The sequence below is a fragment of the Ictidomys tridecemlineatus genome, chromosome 7 (genome assembly GCF_052094955.1).
Source record: "Ictidomys tridecemlineatus isolate mIctTri1 chromosome 7, mIctTri1.hap1, whole genome shotgun sequence".
Taxonomy (NCBI): Eukaryota; Metazoa; Chordata; class Mammalia; order Rodentia; family Sciuridae; genus Ictidomys; species Ictidomys tridecemlineatus.
In genome coordinates this window covers 145,236,434-145,253,951 of record NC_135483.1, presented here as the reverse complement: position 1 = coordinate 145,253,951, position 17,518 = coordinate 145,236,434, and the positions used below count along the sequence as shown (strand labels likewise).

At 30.5% G+C, this 17,518-nt stretch overlaps 1 protein-coding gene across 5 annotated transcripts in view; it reads right to left on the bottom strand.

The window, feature by feature from the left end:
* Agps (alkylglycerone phosphate synthase) overlaps positions 1-17,518 on the bottom strand; it is a 128,859-nt gene that overhangs the window by 42,571 nt on the left and 68,770 nt on the right. For all 5 annotated transcript variants that reach the window (XM_078017638.1, XM_005324643.4, XM_078017641.1 and 2 more), the window contains exons 11-13: positions 16,278-16,405; positions 5,900-5,951; positions 950-1,026 (exon numbers count right to left, since the gene is read on the bottom strand). In XM_078017638.1, the coding sequence (XP_077873764.1) occupies positions 950-1,026; positions 5,900-5,951; positions 16,278-16,405 (257 nt within the window). The remainder of the gene's footprint in view (positions 1-949; positions 1,027-5,899; positions 5,952-16,277; positions 16,406-17,518) is intronic.

Genomic DNA, 17,518 nt, shown 5'->3' with positions numbered 1-17,518 from the left:
ATGTGTTGGTTATGGCAAAACAATGAAAGAAGAAGGGATTAATTAGTTAATGGTGTTGACTCAACTGGTTACCAACTGGGTACAGAAGGTGAAAATTACTTTAGATTTTTACTTCATATCATAAAATTGAAATAAATTAAAGTGTAATAAGGAAAAATTTTAAATTCTCATTCAACACAAAAGAGAAAAGCAAATGGTCATAATCATAGGTCCAGATGAACGAAGCTTCTAAACTTAGAAGCAATTAAATAATTACAGAAAAAGCTTAAAAAATTTAAAGTTTTAACACCAAAAAGAAAAATCTCTTTTTAAATGGGAAGTACTGGAGTGAAAACATTTATTTACAAAATTTACAACAAAGGATCTCTAATAATTCCTCAAAGAGAACATAGCAGAGGAAAAAAAGGAATCAATCACCTTGGCAAAATAATCATATTCAACTAACTCAGAGAAAAATTACATCTAGAAAATATAAAGAAATGTTTTGTCTCACTGATTTTGAAGAACATCATCTAAAACAAAGGACTATTCCTCTCCCAATAAATTTAAAACATAAAAAAGCAACAAGAACAAAAACCCATATGCAATAATAAGGCCACAACAAAAAAATGACACACATTTTGCTGCCAGTACTATACACTGGTATATGTTTTAGGAAAGCAATCCAGCAAAGTTTAAATAAAAATTCATACTCTTAGAAAATGTGCATGAGACTGTTCAATGAATATTATTTTTAGAAACCTCAAAACTAGAAAAGAAAAATTTTTGAAAATGACTACATGACTGATTTAATATTATTCCAATATGAAAAACAATAATTATAAAATGTACACAGCAACTATTATAAGAACAAACATCCTTATAATAGGCGTCTGTGAGAGGAAGAAGGCAGGAAACCAAATTAAAATCCCAAGTATTTAAACATTTAGCATTTTATAAAAATTCTTACCTTTGTAATATAAAACTTTTTTAATCCATCCAAAAATGATGTAAAAATAGAGGAAACCTGAGGTTTAAGAGCATGACCTGAGAAAAAAGTTTCTATATTAAATTAATAGCAAATGATATTTTCAGAAGATTAAAAGACTACTTAGTAGTCTAAAAGTGAAAGTTTTATGCCTTTAACTTTTAAATCTATATTATGTATATTTATATTAAGATCTTCATCTTTTCTTTTCCCTTCTTTCAAAAATCACAACTTTTTATTTACAAAACCCATTCTGTTTGTTAAATTCAAATTACCACATGTAATTAATACTACACATAGTTTAGGTCATCTTTCAATGATGTATTTTATACATACTAAAACTAGTTCATTAATTTTTATTTTATTAAGAACTCCCAATGGTGGCTGGTTTTACTTTTATTTTTCTAATTATACAGAAACCACTCAGAAGTATAACCAAATATGGAGTCAATGCAAAGTTTAAGGTTGTTTCTTAATTAATTCTTAACTCATCCCGAATTCTTGGCATAAAACTAGCAATTGCTTTCTTAATCACACCCAGAGAGTTAAAATTGCCAAAATAACATAAACAGTGTCTCAGAGTCTGTTAAATTAACATCTTTGCCTGCGGATTAAGCTTAATTGAGTGAAAACCTTTTACTGTTTCCCCATTGTTTTCAAAGAGTAGCAACTTCAACTTCCATGACTGCTACATTTAAGAGTCATGCATCTGGCTTTAATGTTATGAGCCCAATTCAGAAAAATATGGCAACCATTTATATAAAAATTTATAAAGAATTTTAAAGTCTTTACTAAATCTAAAATCATATCCAAAAAAAGATTAATTTGTTTAAAGCCTTTCAAGTTTGAGGGATTTTGTTTGTTTTTAAAGAGCAGGACTTCCCTCTAAAATAAGTACAAAAGCAAACATTTCTAAAACAACTATCACTGATAGTCTAGTTTTCTGACCCACCTATTTTTTTAATTGAAATTATGAATCTGTGATACTACAGTTTTGCTGTCTCTAATAGGAAACTGTTAAAAGGACACGTAACATAAGTCTTAACCAGGAGCTAATAGAAATTCATGCTCTGAGGCATTAAAACAAACCCCCTGCCGCCCCTGACACTCCAAAAGAACTGCAGATTAGATGGAGATCCACCTGGCAATCCTTTTGAGCTACTGGATCAAAAGTAGTTATTTTTTTCTTTTTTTATTGTGAACTATCAGAGATACTTTTCCAGAATAACCAGTGCTTTTTGATATAATTTTTAGCATGATTTAAGTTAGAAATAACGTATCAACAAAACACTTCCTGCACCAAATGGAAGTCATCCTATCTAAATAACAATTGAAAATAAACATGTAAACATATGTTGAGTATGTGTTGTGTTTTTGCAAAATGGAAATTGCTATTCATATAAAAGTTTTCTCATTCATTTATCTTTACACAATGCATAAGAGATCCAAATGTTAGTGCTCCAATATGAAATACTCCTTAAGGGTAAATAATCCACTGACATTTATTAGTATAATTTCCATTACATCAGTAGCAATTAGTCACACACATCTCCAATACTAAGTTGACATGATAGTTTTAAAGAATAATAAATAAATTATTGCAAAAGAGACACTGACTTTTGAGTCAAGCATTAGTACTACTTGGAGGATATTGTTATCTTTTACTTTTTCTTAAATTAATGCTACCTATGAGATTAATTATACTCTAAATATATTTCAGCTAGCGTTTTATCTTTTCTAGTAATTTGGTTTCCAAACAGCTTGACAGTGCATTTTTTGTTCCTACAATTTGAATTAATTAAAAAGGATATATTAACCACGTATGTTTCAAAGAAGTGGTTTGAAACAGTGTAAAAAGTATTGGGCTTTGGATTCAAACTAAATGAGTTCAATCTCAGCTCTACCAAACAGGACTTGCAGACTTTGGTTAAAATACTGAGCCTTGAATTGTTTTTAAAATGGGAATACCACCTTGAAGAACAGTTGTGGGGAGGGACTTCATAAATTATACTAAGTTAATGTGCTTAGCAATGAGCTAAGAGCTATTTAGGATATGCTTACCTTCTTTACCAATGCAATGATTAATGTTCAAATAACAACTACATGCCTGTTATGGCTAGGAACGATAGTGCACACCTGGAATCCTAGCTACTCGAGAGGCTGAGGCAGGAGGGTTGCAAGTTTGAGGCCAGTCTAGGCAAATAATTAAGATCCTGTCTCAAAAATAAAAATAAAAAATAAAGGAATATGGATGTAGCTCAGTGGTAGAGCACTTGCCCTGCATGTGCAAGAAAGACCCTGGGTTGATCCATAGAACCACAAAAATACAAAATTTAAAAATGCCGACAATGTGATAAATGCAAGAAATTTTAAAAATTACTAAAATACATCCTCTAAAATTTGAGAAACTTTGATCTACAGAGGAAATCCATAGATCATTTCAATATACTGAAAACAGATAATCTAAACATAATGTAATAGGGGTTTTACTACAAGAAGTGGTGATATTAAAAATATTCACCATTTGTGAATAAGGCTTATGCTTTATTAATCAGTATGACACAAACACTAAAAATAAGCAGGCTATTGTAGAGTTTGAATTGCTGTGCTAAGCATTACTCTTTTAGTTGTTTATCACAAGGTCATGACAATATATATAGAAGGAAAGACTTCAAAACAAACTGAAGAATCAAAAAAGACTACAGCCAACCAAGAAGCATAACCAGATCTGTAATTCAAAATAAATACTATGGTGGCTAAATAAAAAGCAGAAGGGAGACATGATCAGTACTAGAAAGAATTAAGTCCTACCATAGAACTAGAAGGGACTATGTGAGCATGTTTCTCGGTATATAATGAGAATGTGGAACACAGATGGCAGACAGCCAGAAAGACCTTTTCCTTAAACTCTCATTTTAAATTGCTACAAAACCCAATTATAAAAAAAAAAAAAACATGGTCAGAATTATAGTTTCAAAAGATGCCTATGTCTAACATAATGTACTACAACATCATCACATAAATAGTTAATAATTTTATTAATTATATACATGGCTCTATAGATCTCCAAAAGCAAGCCAAACATACTAGAGCCTTGATTTTCATTTGACTTAAATATCTCATTATTTATAGGATACAATTATCAACTTTTGTTTCTTAATACTATAGTATGTTGAAAGTAATTTTTTAAAGAAGTAATTGTGAATAAAAAGAATCTAATTTAAAAATGAATTCTTGATATAAACCTGACTTTCCTAGTTAAGTTTCTACATAACTATAATATTTTTCCCTGTATTAAAACCTAAGCAACTTTCAGACATGACAAACAAAAGCCTGCCTTTCAGGGCTGGGGGAATAATTCAGTGGTTCAGTGGTTCTTTCCTAGCATGTGCAAAGCCCTGGGTTCAATCCCTAAACTACAAAAAAAGTAAAATAAAACAAAACAACAGCAACAACAACAATAAAATCTGCCTACCTTAGCCTTTGGTATTTATTACTGAACAATAATTTCCATAATTTTAGGAACTGATGTTTTGTTTTGTTTTGTTTTTGTACCAGGGATTGAACTCAGGGGCACTCAACCACTGAGCCACATTCCCAGCCCTTTTTCATATTTTATTTAGAGACAGGGTCTCACTGAGTTGCTTAGGGCCTTGCTAAATTGCTGAGGCCAGCTTTGAACTTACAATCCTCTTGCCTCTGTCTTCTGAGCTGCTGGGATTACAGCACCACCATGCCTGGCTCAGGAACTCTTTTGAAGGTATTTAAATTCTACAAACTCAAATCCCAAAGTAAATTTCAGCACGTGAAAAAAAATATGGAAACAAAAAAACTAGAATTGAAAACATGATTAATAAATTGTATCAAAAGTTCAATAATTTAGACATATAGGTAGAAAAGAAAAATGGTTTTGGATCCAAATACCTACTGAATTCTTCACCCCAAGAGCCCAATGGCACCTTAGATACAATCCATTGTAATATATTTTTCCCCCAAATCGACCATTTTTACTTCAACTCTTCCCTTTATTTAGCCTTCCACATCTAATTGGCTAGCTGATTTTTAAAAATCTATCCTCTACTCTATTTCCATTATTTCTACCTTACTCATGGGTCCCAAAATTTGCCTCCTGAGCTGTTTCATGTCTGTACCCTTCTAACCCACCCTGAGCAAAACTGCCAGAATGAGCTTTTGAAATGTAAAGATGATTCTATTCCCTCCACAAAGAAATCCCATAGCTTACAAGATAAAATACAAATCTATTCTGCAAAGCCCTAAATGACCCATGTAGCTTTATTTCATATGACAAGCCTTGTCCTACCCTCTATTTGAGGTAAACAATATGATTCCCAGTATCCTAAAACATGTCACTGAGGTTTCATAACTTGGGGGGGGGGAGGGGAGGCAGCCCTTGGGTATTGAACCCAAGGCTTTGTGCATACTAAGAAAGTACTCTAACCCTGAACTATATCCCCAGCTTCTTTTTTTAATTATTGTTGTATTTTGAGATGGGTCTCAATAAGTTGCTCAGAATGCCCTCAAACTTTTGATACTCCTGCCTAAGTCTCTTGAAAAAAAATCGTATTTCTGTTTACAAGTGAATGAGTGTGGTAAGGAAGAAATAATCTCGAGCAAACTTCTATTTACCTTTTAAGACTTTGCTCAAGTATCACCCTCCTTTAAAAGTCTTTTCTGACTTTCAACCCCTAGGTTGAACAAAATCAAATAGAATCAACTGTTCCTTCACTTAAAAATCTATACAGGATCCAATGCAGTCTTCTTTCATAGTCTCTCCAACACTACTGAACTCATTCATTTATGTAACTGTCTGAGAGAGCTTCCTGAATGGCAGGAACTATGACATTAATCTTTCTAGTGCTGAAAATTTTGAGAATAAATGAGCATATGTTAAAATTATCACTCCTTACTTACCAAACTGAAACTGCTGGTTGTCCATGAGGCGAATAGATGCAGGAGCACATCTCTGTTTAAAAAGAGAAGAATGTGATATAAGTTTAATACAATAAAAAGCTAGATGAGTAGAATATGAATATTTTTCTATATTTAAGAGATTAAGAGCTTAGTTCCTAAAAATATACACAAGAATTTTTTATACAATTCTATGAAGATAAATAAAACATCAGTGGCTTTAAATTATCTGGAGAGATCTACATGCAAAATAGATTAATACATACTACAATACCTTTAATTTCTGCAATAAGATGTGCTTATGTCTAGCAAAGACCTATGGAAATGCCATAAAAGAAAACTGGGCTTCAAGGTGAACTAACTTCAAGATGGATTATTTTAGAACAAAGTAGAAATTTTTAAGACTAAATACAGTTAATTCAATAATTATCTGTTTATGAACTAGTTATGTTAGGTTCTTGTAACACTTTTTAAATGAGGAACATGGAGGTGAAAATTTTCAGGAGACAAAGCACTAAAATGTTGTCCGTGTCACAATTCTACGAACTGAAATTCTTTCTTTTTATCCCTTGTCATAACCTATTTTAAATAGAACAACCATCCAGTTTCCTGATTTGCAAGTCCTGTCAAGGTTACTTGTATGAAAACAGTGATGAAATTCTGAAGGATAAGATAATGTATTCGAAGAATAAAAACTGCACTAGTGTTGTAGTTATTTAGGCACATACTACAAGTAGCAAGTAAAGAAAACCAAGGAAAGCAGATACAGGTTAAGTAAGCATTCCTAACCCAAAAATCTGAACTCCAAATTACTCCAAAATTACTAACTTTCTGAGTTCCAACTTCCCAGACTTGGGGGCATTTGGATTTCTGGATTAGAATATTCACCTGGTAATGTCTATGCAAATATTCCAAAGTCTAAAAATCTCCAAAATCTTAAACATCTCTGATCCCAAGCATTTGGGATGAGGGATATTACCAGCCTATATTTATATTTATTTGGTGATGATAAAACATCACAATACTAACACTAGCAAGGTTCTCATTAGGTGTAATTTCTCCATATTCATGTGAGCTGAACCTTAAATGGAATTTTTTATTTTCTATACAAATTTTCAACATGGCTAATGTTTTAGGGGCTGCAGTTGTAACTCAGTGATACAGCGCTTGCCTAGTATGTATGTGTGAGGCACTAGATTCCATCCTCAACACCATATTAAAAACAATAAAGGAATTATGTCTATCTACAACTAAAAGGGGGGGGGTGTTTTTATACCATAAGTCTGACAAATGCTATATATTTTTAAGCATTTATCTTCTGAGTAATATTTATCAAAACAATTTCTAGCAACATAAATTTCTGAAACTCAGAAGAAACAATATACAATAGTAACATACAATACACATTTTATTTTACCCAATAAAATGACTAAATGTTTCTTATTTTGAGAGATTCAATTTATTTACTCAGTTTTCATACTAAAAATGAGGTAAGTAAAGTTATTTAACCCACATCTTATATTATTATTAAGAATCACAGTTTCCAAGCTACTGTCATGTCTTTATTTCATATAAGAAACAACACTATCAAGATAGCAGAACTGATATTACCCCCATTTTACAGAAAATAACACCAGAATCAGTGAGGGCAAAATATTTGCCCAAGGTCAGATGACTGTTAAATAACAAAGACAGAAGTAAGACCAAGATACCTTGGGTCCTAGATGAACGTTATTTCAAGTATATCACACATCCTCCAAAAAAATCACTTAAAACACATTCACACAAAGTTTCAGATTCATATTTTAAACAATAGCTACATTAAAATTATCTTATTTGCTATTTTCTGAATTTATTAAGAGTATAATAATTTTTAAAATACATTTACAGCCTGAGTAATTTCAAATCTTGGTTTAAAAATCTTTGTGGTTTGGCTTATGCTTCTAAAAATGCTACCAGTTTCCAAAATACTAAAAGAAAATCCATTTTCTTCATATGTACAAATCTAAAATGTTTTTAATAAAATGAGTACATTGACTTCTAATAAAACATATGAAGCTTGATTAGACCAAATTTCTGTTCTCCATAAAATAAACAGAATATCCATATAACATACATATTTCTATGATGTCTTATATATCTAATAAAATATAAAAGAATTTAGAGCCATTTTTCATTTTTAGAATAAAAACATTTTAAACTCCTATCAACAACTTGTAAATTCCATATCTTACTTGCAACCAGATTCTACTTCACCTGTATCAATATCAGGTGTTCTTAATGAAAACAACCAACATAAATACATCTGTATCTGAAAACGGGAAGAAAAGATACTACGTTAAATAAATTTCTATTGGTACTAAATCTGTAAAGCAATTGAAGTACAATATGCAGATTCTGATTAAATATTAGTTTGCAAATACTCTCTATAAAATATATTTGAGGGACAAGTGGAATAATTTGAATAGAGAATTGTAATTAGCTGGCATTAGAAAATTACTGCATAGTTTCTTAGATATGATAATGGTACTATTCTATGTTTCAGGAGATAGATGCTGAAGTGTTTAGAGGTCAAGGGTCATGATGTCTGTCACTTAATTTCCAATGGCCTAGACAACATATATATATACACAAAGAAAAATACTGTAAAACATTAATAATTGCTGGATATACAAGGTGGATATACAGGTGATTGCTGTGCTATTCTTTTAAATATTTTATATGTTTTAAGTTTCCAAATTAAAGAACTGGAAAGAGAGCTAATAAAGTTTCAGGGCACTTGCTATACACACAGCTACCAATATTCAGTTAAACTGACTGTGATTTTAACTATGATTTTTGACAAGTGAGTCACATAAACTAGTTAGTACACTATTCCCATTTACATTGAGGAAGTACAGTATATGAGAACAGACTATTATAAAAGAATAAGCAAGCAGCTAAAAAAATTGTATTCTAAATAACATTTACTTTTCTGAAATTATCAAATGCAAAGTAAGAGCTTTAAAGTTTCATATTGTAATCATGCCAGGGTTTTCAAAGGTTGCTAAGTAGAGTTTTCAGTTACTGTCATATTCTGATAAGTAAAACACTCAGAAATTTAAAAAACTAATCTAAATTAGTTTGTGATTCTCTGGCAACTAATAATTTGTAAATCATTGTGTCATTCTACATATACAAAAAGCTTATTTACAATTTGAAATAATTAAAGTCATTGCAACTAATTAAATAGAAATTTCTATAATCAAAGGATTAAAATAATGTTACTATTCTTAAAAAACATTATTCAATCTGATATACTCTATGTTTAAGATTTGATTATATCACCATTGCTTTAAAACTAACTAGGGAGGTTAAAAGCACTCAAAAGATTGCCTTTAGAAGTAGAGACAGCACAAATGCTAATAACTGAAAATCTAAATTCATTACTACACTATTGTAATATGCTGGACTAAGAATACTATATTCCACAGATAAGGAAAGGGGGATAAAAGGCCCTTCAGTAAAAGTGACCTCTGCTGGTAGGTGATCAGAACTAACCTGAGAAGGAATCTTTTAACTAATTTTAATAAGTTAATTTAAAAAAATTAAAAGAATTTAACAATTCTCCAAAAAAAATTGCTCACTCGAATGGGAGTTAATGAAATAAATTATATGCACTTACTAGGATCTCTCATGTATCCTGACTGGTACCTGAGTATACTTCATAGTTAGTAAACAGTCAAAAAAACTATAAAAAAAACCTATTATTAACTAATGAAAGTATATCTGTATCTTTATTTCACTTGGACATTTTAGAAATAAATAATCACTCTGACCTTAAAATATAGATATAAGATGAACTAAGTGAAAGTGCTGGCAATTTCTTCCCAGGATGCTACAACCAGGAATTTACTTGAATATATAACCTAATAAATAAAAAATAATCATTCTGTTGAATCTTATTTTACTAAGTATTGGTAGTATTTTCTGCACTAACCCAAGAACCAACAGATTTCTTATCCAACAATTTTATTTTTTTAAAAAAGTCCCTATACAAAACACACCAAAAGCTGTCTGTAAAATTTATTTTTCTGGCACTAAGTTATGCTTTCATTTGTCATAGAGAAAATCATAATTTGCATTTCAGATGATATACATATATCATTTGGGAAGATGTCTCTTAATTATCTAGCTATTGGCAAAAGAAATTCAATGCTAACATACATTTCAAATGTCTGCAGCATATCTACTACTCTAACTTTTTATGGATAAACTATAAAAAGATTAGCACTGAATGGTCCAGTATCTGGAACCACAGCTAAGGAATGAGTCATCGTTAAACTAATAAGGTTTATTTATTCAAAACATAAATCAAACTTTCTGTCTAGAACAGCCCAAATTCTTCAGTCTAAACACTATATCAGAGATAGTGAATTTATCTCATATTGCATCAGAAGCAAATACTTCAATACTAAACCCCATGTGCAATGCCATACAAAAATTTAAAAGGAGAATTTATCATGATATGCAATATTCTTAGTGATTACCAGGAGAGGAATCCCATCCACTTAACTTGCATACTATCCACTGCACTATGTGTGCGTTGCACTAAGAACAGAGCACTTCAAAACGCAATGATAAAATTAATAAAAATAAAAGTTTAAAAAAAAAGGCTGAAAGAAATCTATTGAGTAAAAATATCTAGAAATAAAAACTTTAAATGTAGACAGATTCTTCCTCTAACTTTTAAGTCAGAGTTGATATTATAGATGAAATCATATAATATTTACGACTATTACAATTACTGGCTGGTCATATTGGAAATGACATACTAGCTTACAGCTAAGAGTCTTATTGTAAACTAGAAGATTTTTATATTTTAAAGACAATTATCTCTTAGTTTTTAAAAATGAAATAATATACATTATTGTGTGAATATTTCCTTCCACTTATATTAAGGGAAAAGCCAAAAGTTAGGGTCAGTTTCCTAATTATAATTTTTATTTTTTCACTTTAATAAAAGTAAAATAACTTGCTCTGAGTGGCTTCTGATAGAGAGTCTGTCTTATAGTTGTCCTCATTTTGCTGGATTACACAATAAAAAATTCAATTACCAAGCATTAATTAAGGTTATTCTTTCTACACACAAATGATTTTAAATGACAATTGCATCTTCTATATGTAATAAATATTCCCAAGAATTACTTCTGAATATAAAGAAGTTTAAAATATTTTACAAAGTTATGTGGTAAGCCTAACTCTTTTCAATTTATTTGAACCCCTGCAGGATAAATTTTTACAAAAAATTCAAGATCTATTCTTTCCTAAATTATGATCTAAGGTCACCAGGAAAAAATACCAATCAGTTTAAAATTGTTTAAATAAAAATGCTGGAAAGTAGAAAAGGCTACTCTTTGTCAAAAAGTAATGAGACGAAAGGCTATCATTTACCCTGTAATTCTAAAAATCTAGTTCTGATACTGAGAAACACAATTTTCAAGGGAATGAGTAGAATCCATCCCAAACATAGTCAGATTTTCCTCTTACTGAAACAGATGCTCTTTTCTCAATATCATAACGTATAAATCCTAAATATTTTTTTAAACAAATTCCATACACACACACACACACACACACTGTGCTTTTAAGCTTGTTTCAACATTCAGTTTTCCTTCAAACCATGTAAAGACATGTCCACTGTCATTTCCAGAAAAACAAGAAAGGAGAATAATAAAATGTTACATCTGACAATGACACTGATTTAAGAAAAAAATCATGTTTCCCCTTCTTGAGAGGCTACTATAACAAATCTATTTTCTAAGAAAGTCTTAAAATTCACTTACCCATTTACTGAGTAAAGTTGGAGATTATACTGAACTGCCACTTATGAGAAAGAATCACATTAATCTTCCACTAAATCTTCCTTTCTAGCTCCTCATAAGACAGTGAAGTATTGAAAGGGGCAATTCCTCACATGGGCAAATATGAGAGAAACCTTAGTAGAATCCTTCTGCTGCCAGTGTATGGTAGCTTATTTATTTCCCTCAGTAAGAATAGTAATAAAAAGTATACACAGAGTCCACTTTGCTATTTGTGAACAATCATGTATACTCCTTTCCAAAAGATATTCATCCAAAATACAGTTTCCCATTCCAAAAGCAACTTGAGTCTGAAAATACTGCAAAAAATTGAAGTGCTTTGAAAATGACAGTGAGGAATTACAAGCAAACAACTCATTATTCAATCAAGAATTTGGCACAATTATAAACCATGTACCATCTATTTTAATGGATCTTAATTTGCCTGCTATCAGCAGAAATTTCAAATCCCAAATTGAACAATGACTAGTGCCAATATCTGATAATTTCCTCACTTTTTCTTCCTGAGAATACTGTTACAAAGGAAAGCAGCAAATAGTATCTTGCTCTTGACATATGAGATTTGCACACTCTGTAAATTGATATGCAAATATCCCTAAACCATTATACAATCCTTTATCCATTTCCAGGTAAACATTTAATGCTTTTCTACTACATATCATAAGAGAAGTAAAATACTTAATTTCCCCAAATAATGTAATATCTCCAAATTGAAGTAATGTTTCTTAGCATCTTTATAATGCATAAGAGTAATATTCGAGAATAAAATATTGTCTCTCTGGACTTTTGAATCAGTTCTAAGACCACAGCATTTGTCTCTAGAGATTATCTACTACTAACTACATGAAACCAAACTGTCAAAACTATCAGAAAAGTGTTTTCTTTTTGACTTGCTTTTTAATCACAGGGTGGTACTTTCTATTAATCATTACCTTTATTTTTTATTTAATTTTTTTTAGTTTTATTGATTTTATTTTTTAAATACACGACAGTGGAATGCATTACAATTCTTATTACACATATGCAGTAAAATTTTTCATCTTTGTATATAGAGTATGTTCACGCCAATTCATGCCTTTATATATGTACTTTGTTTTTTGCATTACAATTCTTACTACACATATATACCACAATTTTTCATATCTCTGTTTATATACAAATTATGTTGACATCCAATTCAAGTCTTTATACATGTACTCTGGATAATGATGTCCATCACATTCCACTGCCCTTGCTATCCCTTGCCCCCTCCTTTTCCCTCCCACCCCTCTTCCCTATCTAGAATTAGATAAATTCAATCATTACTTATTTAATCCAAGATATAAATGCAGCATAATTTTATATAGTGAATTCTAAGAATTTTTGAGTATCCTAAGAACTTTTTTAAATAAATAAAAATACAAATTTTACAGATTTACACAAGAAAAAGAAAAAAATCTATCACCCACTATTCAATGACACAGGTAACTCCTCTTTTATCACTTTCTATCAGGAGCGTCACAAATTGTAACAAATACAGCACCAGACTGCACCGACCATACCATGTATGTTTAAATTTAACATTTCCATTCTAATGAAATCACAAACTTAAGATTTTGATTCATCTGTACATCACTTCTTGTGATGAAATGTAACATAGATTTACATATATTTATAATGTGCAAAAGTTGATGGAACACTCGGGAAAGCATAAAATGTGTACACATCTACTCCAAAGATCACATAGTATTTTTTAATGAGTCAACTGAATCTGTGTTCTTATAGTGCATATATCATGAAGGGACAGTGTTGAGTAAACATGATCTCACTGAGGTCTTTTGTTTAAAAACAAAACAAAACAAAAACAAATAAGGGCTGGGGATATAGCTCAGATGGTACAGTACATGCCTCTCATGCATAAGGCCCTGGGTTCAGTCCCCAGCACCACAAAAAAAAAAAAAAGAAAAGAAAGAAAAAAAATTCAAACTACTTTTATAACTATAATTTTTAAAATTCTAACTTGTCATTCATATTTATTTTGCCATAAAATGGAGGAAATACTAATAATTAGCAGATTATGCTTAGTGAAGCTAGCCAATCCCCAAAAAACAAATACCAAATGTCTTCTTTGATATTATGAGAGCAACTATGAACAGAGCAGGGAGGAAGAGCATGAAGAAAAGATTAACATTAAACAGAGACACGAGATGGGAGGGAAAGGGAGAGAAAAGGAAAATTGCATGGAAATGAACGGAGACCCTCACTGCTATACAAAATTACATATAAGAGATTGTGAGGGGAATGGGAAAATAAACAAGGAGAGAAATGAATTACAGTAGATGGGGTAGAGAGAGAAGATGTGAGGGAAAGGGAGAGGGGATAGTAGGGGATAGGAAAGGTAGCAGAATACAACAATTACTAATAGGGCATTATGTAAAATTGTGGATGTGTAACCGACGTGATTCTGCAATCTGCATTTGGGGTAAAATTGGGAGTTCATAACCTACTTCAATCTAATGTATGAAATATAATATGTCAAGAGCTTTGTAATGTTGTGAACAACCAATAAAAAAAAAGAAAGATTTTAAGAAAAAAAAAGAAATATGTTGTTCAAACCTTGAACAAGAGATAATGTAAACTGTATCTTTAATGAGCTTTTTGGTGGGAAATTGTCAAGCTAGATAAAACATGCAGGGGAAATAAAAGAATTTAACACATAAGGTAGATTATAATTCAAAGTGAAAATATCTGAATAAAAAATCACTCATTAAGATCTGAAATTAACAAGAATACAGAATTTATTCTGAAAATTCTTTGATTTTGTTTTTAATTGATGAACTTCCCATTCTTCTAAGGTATCAACTCATAAGCAAAACTGTAAAGCTCTGTACACAGTTTCTTTGCTTCTTAATACTTCAGGTAGCTTACATATAAAGTTACCATGTTTTCCTTGGTCTTCAAAAGTGATGGAAATGTTTTACACACATGCATCAGAACAACTTGAACTTCATTTCTTATACATTATTTTAGCACAAGAAATACTATTTACTCCTAAAACTTATTTCCATGCCTCCTTAATATTCCTGCTTTAAATATTACTGCCAATAATCATTTTGGTAAATGTGATGTCAAATTATATACTCTAGCTGCCTAATGATAATATAGTATCATCAAGGTTGTAGTGAATTAGGGCTTTTAGGCAAAAATTTCAACTGTCAATATTTATTTCTGCATTAACACCAAAGTAACCTGTCACAGTCCAAAAATGTTCACCATTTTCTTTTTAAAATCTTCTCTCCACCCCAAGAGCAGATAGACAATAATCAAGATTAAGGGGCCTATGTTAAGTCTAGCAATCTAACTGTGATAAAGAAGCTTCTCAAAAACAGATGAAATTATTGAAAATGCAAAATTAACAGAATGGTGTCTCAGAAAGCAAAACTGAGCATATGCAATCAAGAGTACTAGAAATAGTATACACACACGTGTGTGTGTTGATAATTTCCTTTAAACACCAATAGTGGTTGTCTTGGGATGGTGGGAAGATGAAACTATTTGCCATTTTCCCTTTCAGTATCTTACAAAGTCCAAGATGAAGACAGACTACTTGTTAGTTATTTTCATTTGTTTATCAGACTCCCTCCACCTGGACACTGAGAAACTTAGATACTGGGTCACACTGAAAAACTCCCTTGCTCACAAGATTCTATTTAAATATGGATAACAGTAAGTATTAAAGAGCTCTAGGAGTTTAAAGAAAAAGGCTAAGTACATACCCTTAACTTCCTTCCTGCTGAGAAATGTTGAGAAAGAATTACAAACTATTCCGGTTCAAACAATGAACAAATGCAGGAATTTCCATACTAATACATAGAAAACAGAAATATGATTTCTAGGCATTATTAGTCTTTTGAAAAACACTTAACAATATATCTCTTTTTAAGGGAGAAGAAAATGGGAATTCTTTTTAGCTTATAGTTAAACATATTGTTTTATACTATATTATTTTATATTACTTAAACAATAGCTTAAGTAATATTATAAAACAAAGTAAAGCCTAGCAGCATATTCTATTTACTGATGGAAGTCTAATTGTCTACATTTCATTTCTAAATTTCAGGGTCACTGATATTCAGACATTACTCTAATTTCAAAAAATGTCTTAAGATAAATTAAAAATCACTTTAATCACAAAATATCTTACCCAACAACAACTTAAGAAATAGAATATCTAATAAAAGGCAGAGTCATTCAAAGCCACAATCCAAGTACATATCTTACCTTGGCTTAAAATCACACATCCCTTTTTAAACCACGAAATAGGTGTGATAACAATATAATTACTGAAAGTAATAGTAACTGCACTTAAAGGGGTGATTTTATAGCACTATCCTTTCATAGAGAACTGGGTAAAAATCACAAATATAATACAACTGAATATGAAGATTACTTAAAACATTTCAACAATTACGCAGCAGAATTTTAAAAGTATAAATATATTTTCTTATTATTTTTGTTTTTGTTTTTGTTTTTGTTTTTACCTGTTTTGCAATTTCTCTTAAACAGGCTACTCCTTGTTCAAAATTAGGGAAAGCTACCGAGCCATACTTTTGGTATTCAGGGGTTGGTCTGATTTTTATTGTAGCTTCTGTTATTACACCAAGAGTTCCTGAAAAAGAAGGGGGAATAATCCAATATATCACATGACAATTTTCTAAATCATGTTTAAATCTATTTAATCTATTTATTCTTTTAATTTATTCTATTATCCATATTTAAATCTATTTAATTTATTCTCTTTGGGGAACAAAAGCTAACCAAGTCTTTTTAGATAAACAATTAAGCAAATTTTATAATTTCAAGAAAAGTTTTTAGAATAGACTTTTTTATTTACATACAAATATTTTAAAGTAACCTCTAAGAGGGTTACTTTTAAGTGGATTTTAAAAATATTACAACTTACTAAAAGAAAAAATTTTGGAAAAAATACAGGTTTTTATATTTCATCTGTTTTAACACAAAAGTATATTTGATATGTGTGCCTGTTTTTACTATGAAAATAATTTATTGGGGCAAAAGAACCTAACTTCCTTGAAAACTAAAGATGACAGAAGAAATTTAAGGAAATATTACCTAGCCATTTTTCCTAAGAACTGATTCAAAGGAAAGATAGAGGCATTACTGTGATGCCCTTATAAGAAATCAAAAGACATATCAGAGACAAAAGTTTATAAATATCTAGCATAGGAGGACCACTAATGAAACAAATGTTTTTCTTTATCATAGGAGACATAAGGGATTAATCAGAGATGAAAAAAATGTTAAATATAACCCTGACCTAAATATTTCTAACAAAATATTTGAAGAAACATGGTTAAAAAGGAATATATTTACAAAGCCAACCTTTCCAAGTCAGTGGTTTCTAATGTACAATGGTAGAAATAAATTACACTACTAGTAAAATTTCTGAGAATCATTTTAAAAGACTGTTTTAAAAGTGTAAAGTGGGAAATCATTAAAAATAGAGAACTTAATTACAACATCAGAATAAAAGTTATCACAAAATCAAAACTACCAATAAATTTTATGATTTGCCTAGAACTTGTCAATATATAATACAAGATGAAAACCAGTATGAGTTAATCAAAAGTAAATTATATTGTATAGATTACAATATATTCACCACAAATACACTTGATTTTTAAACTGAAATTATAAAATATGAACCTCTTATAATCTATATGATCACAAAAGCTCTACAAGTTGGCCTGATTGATATTTG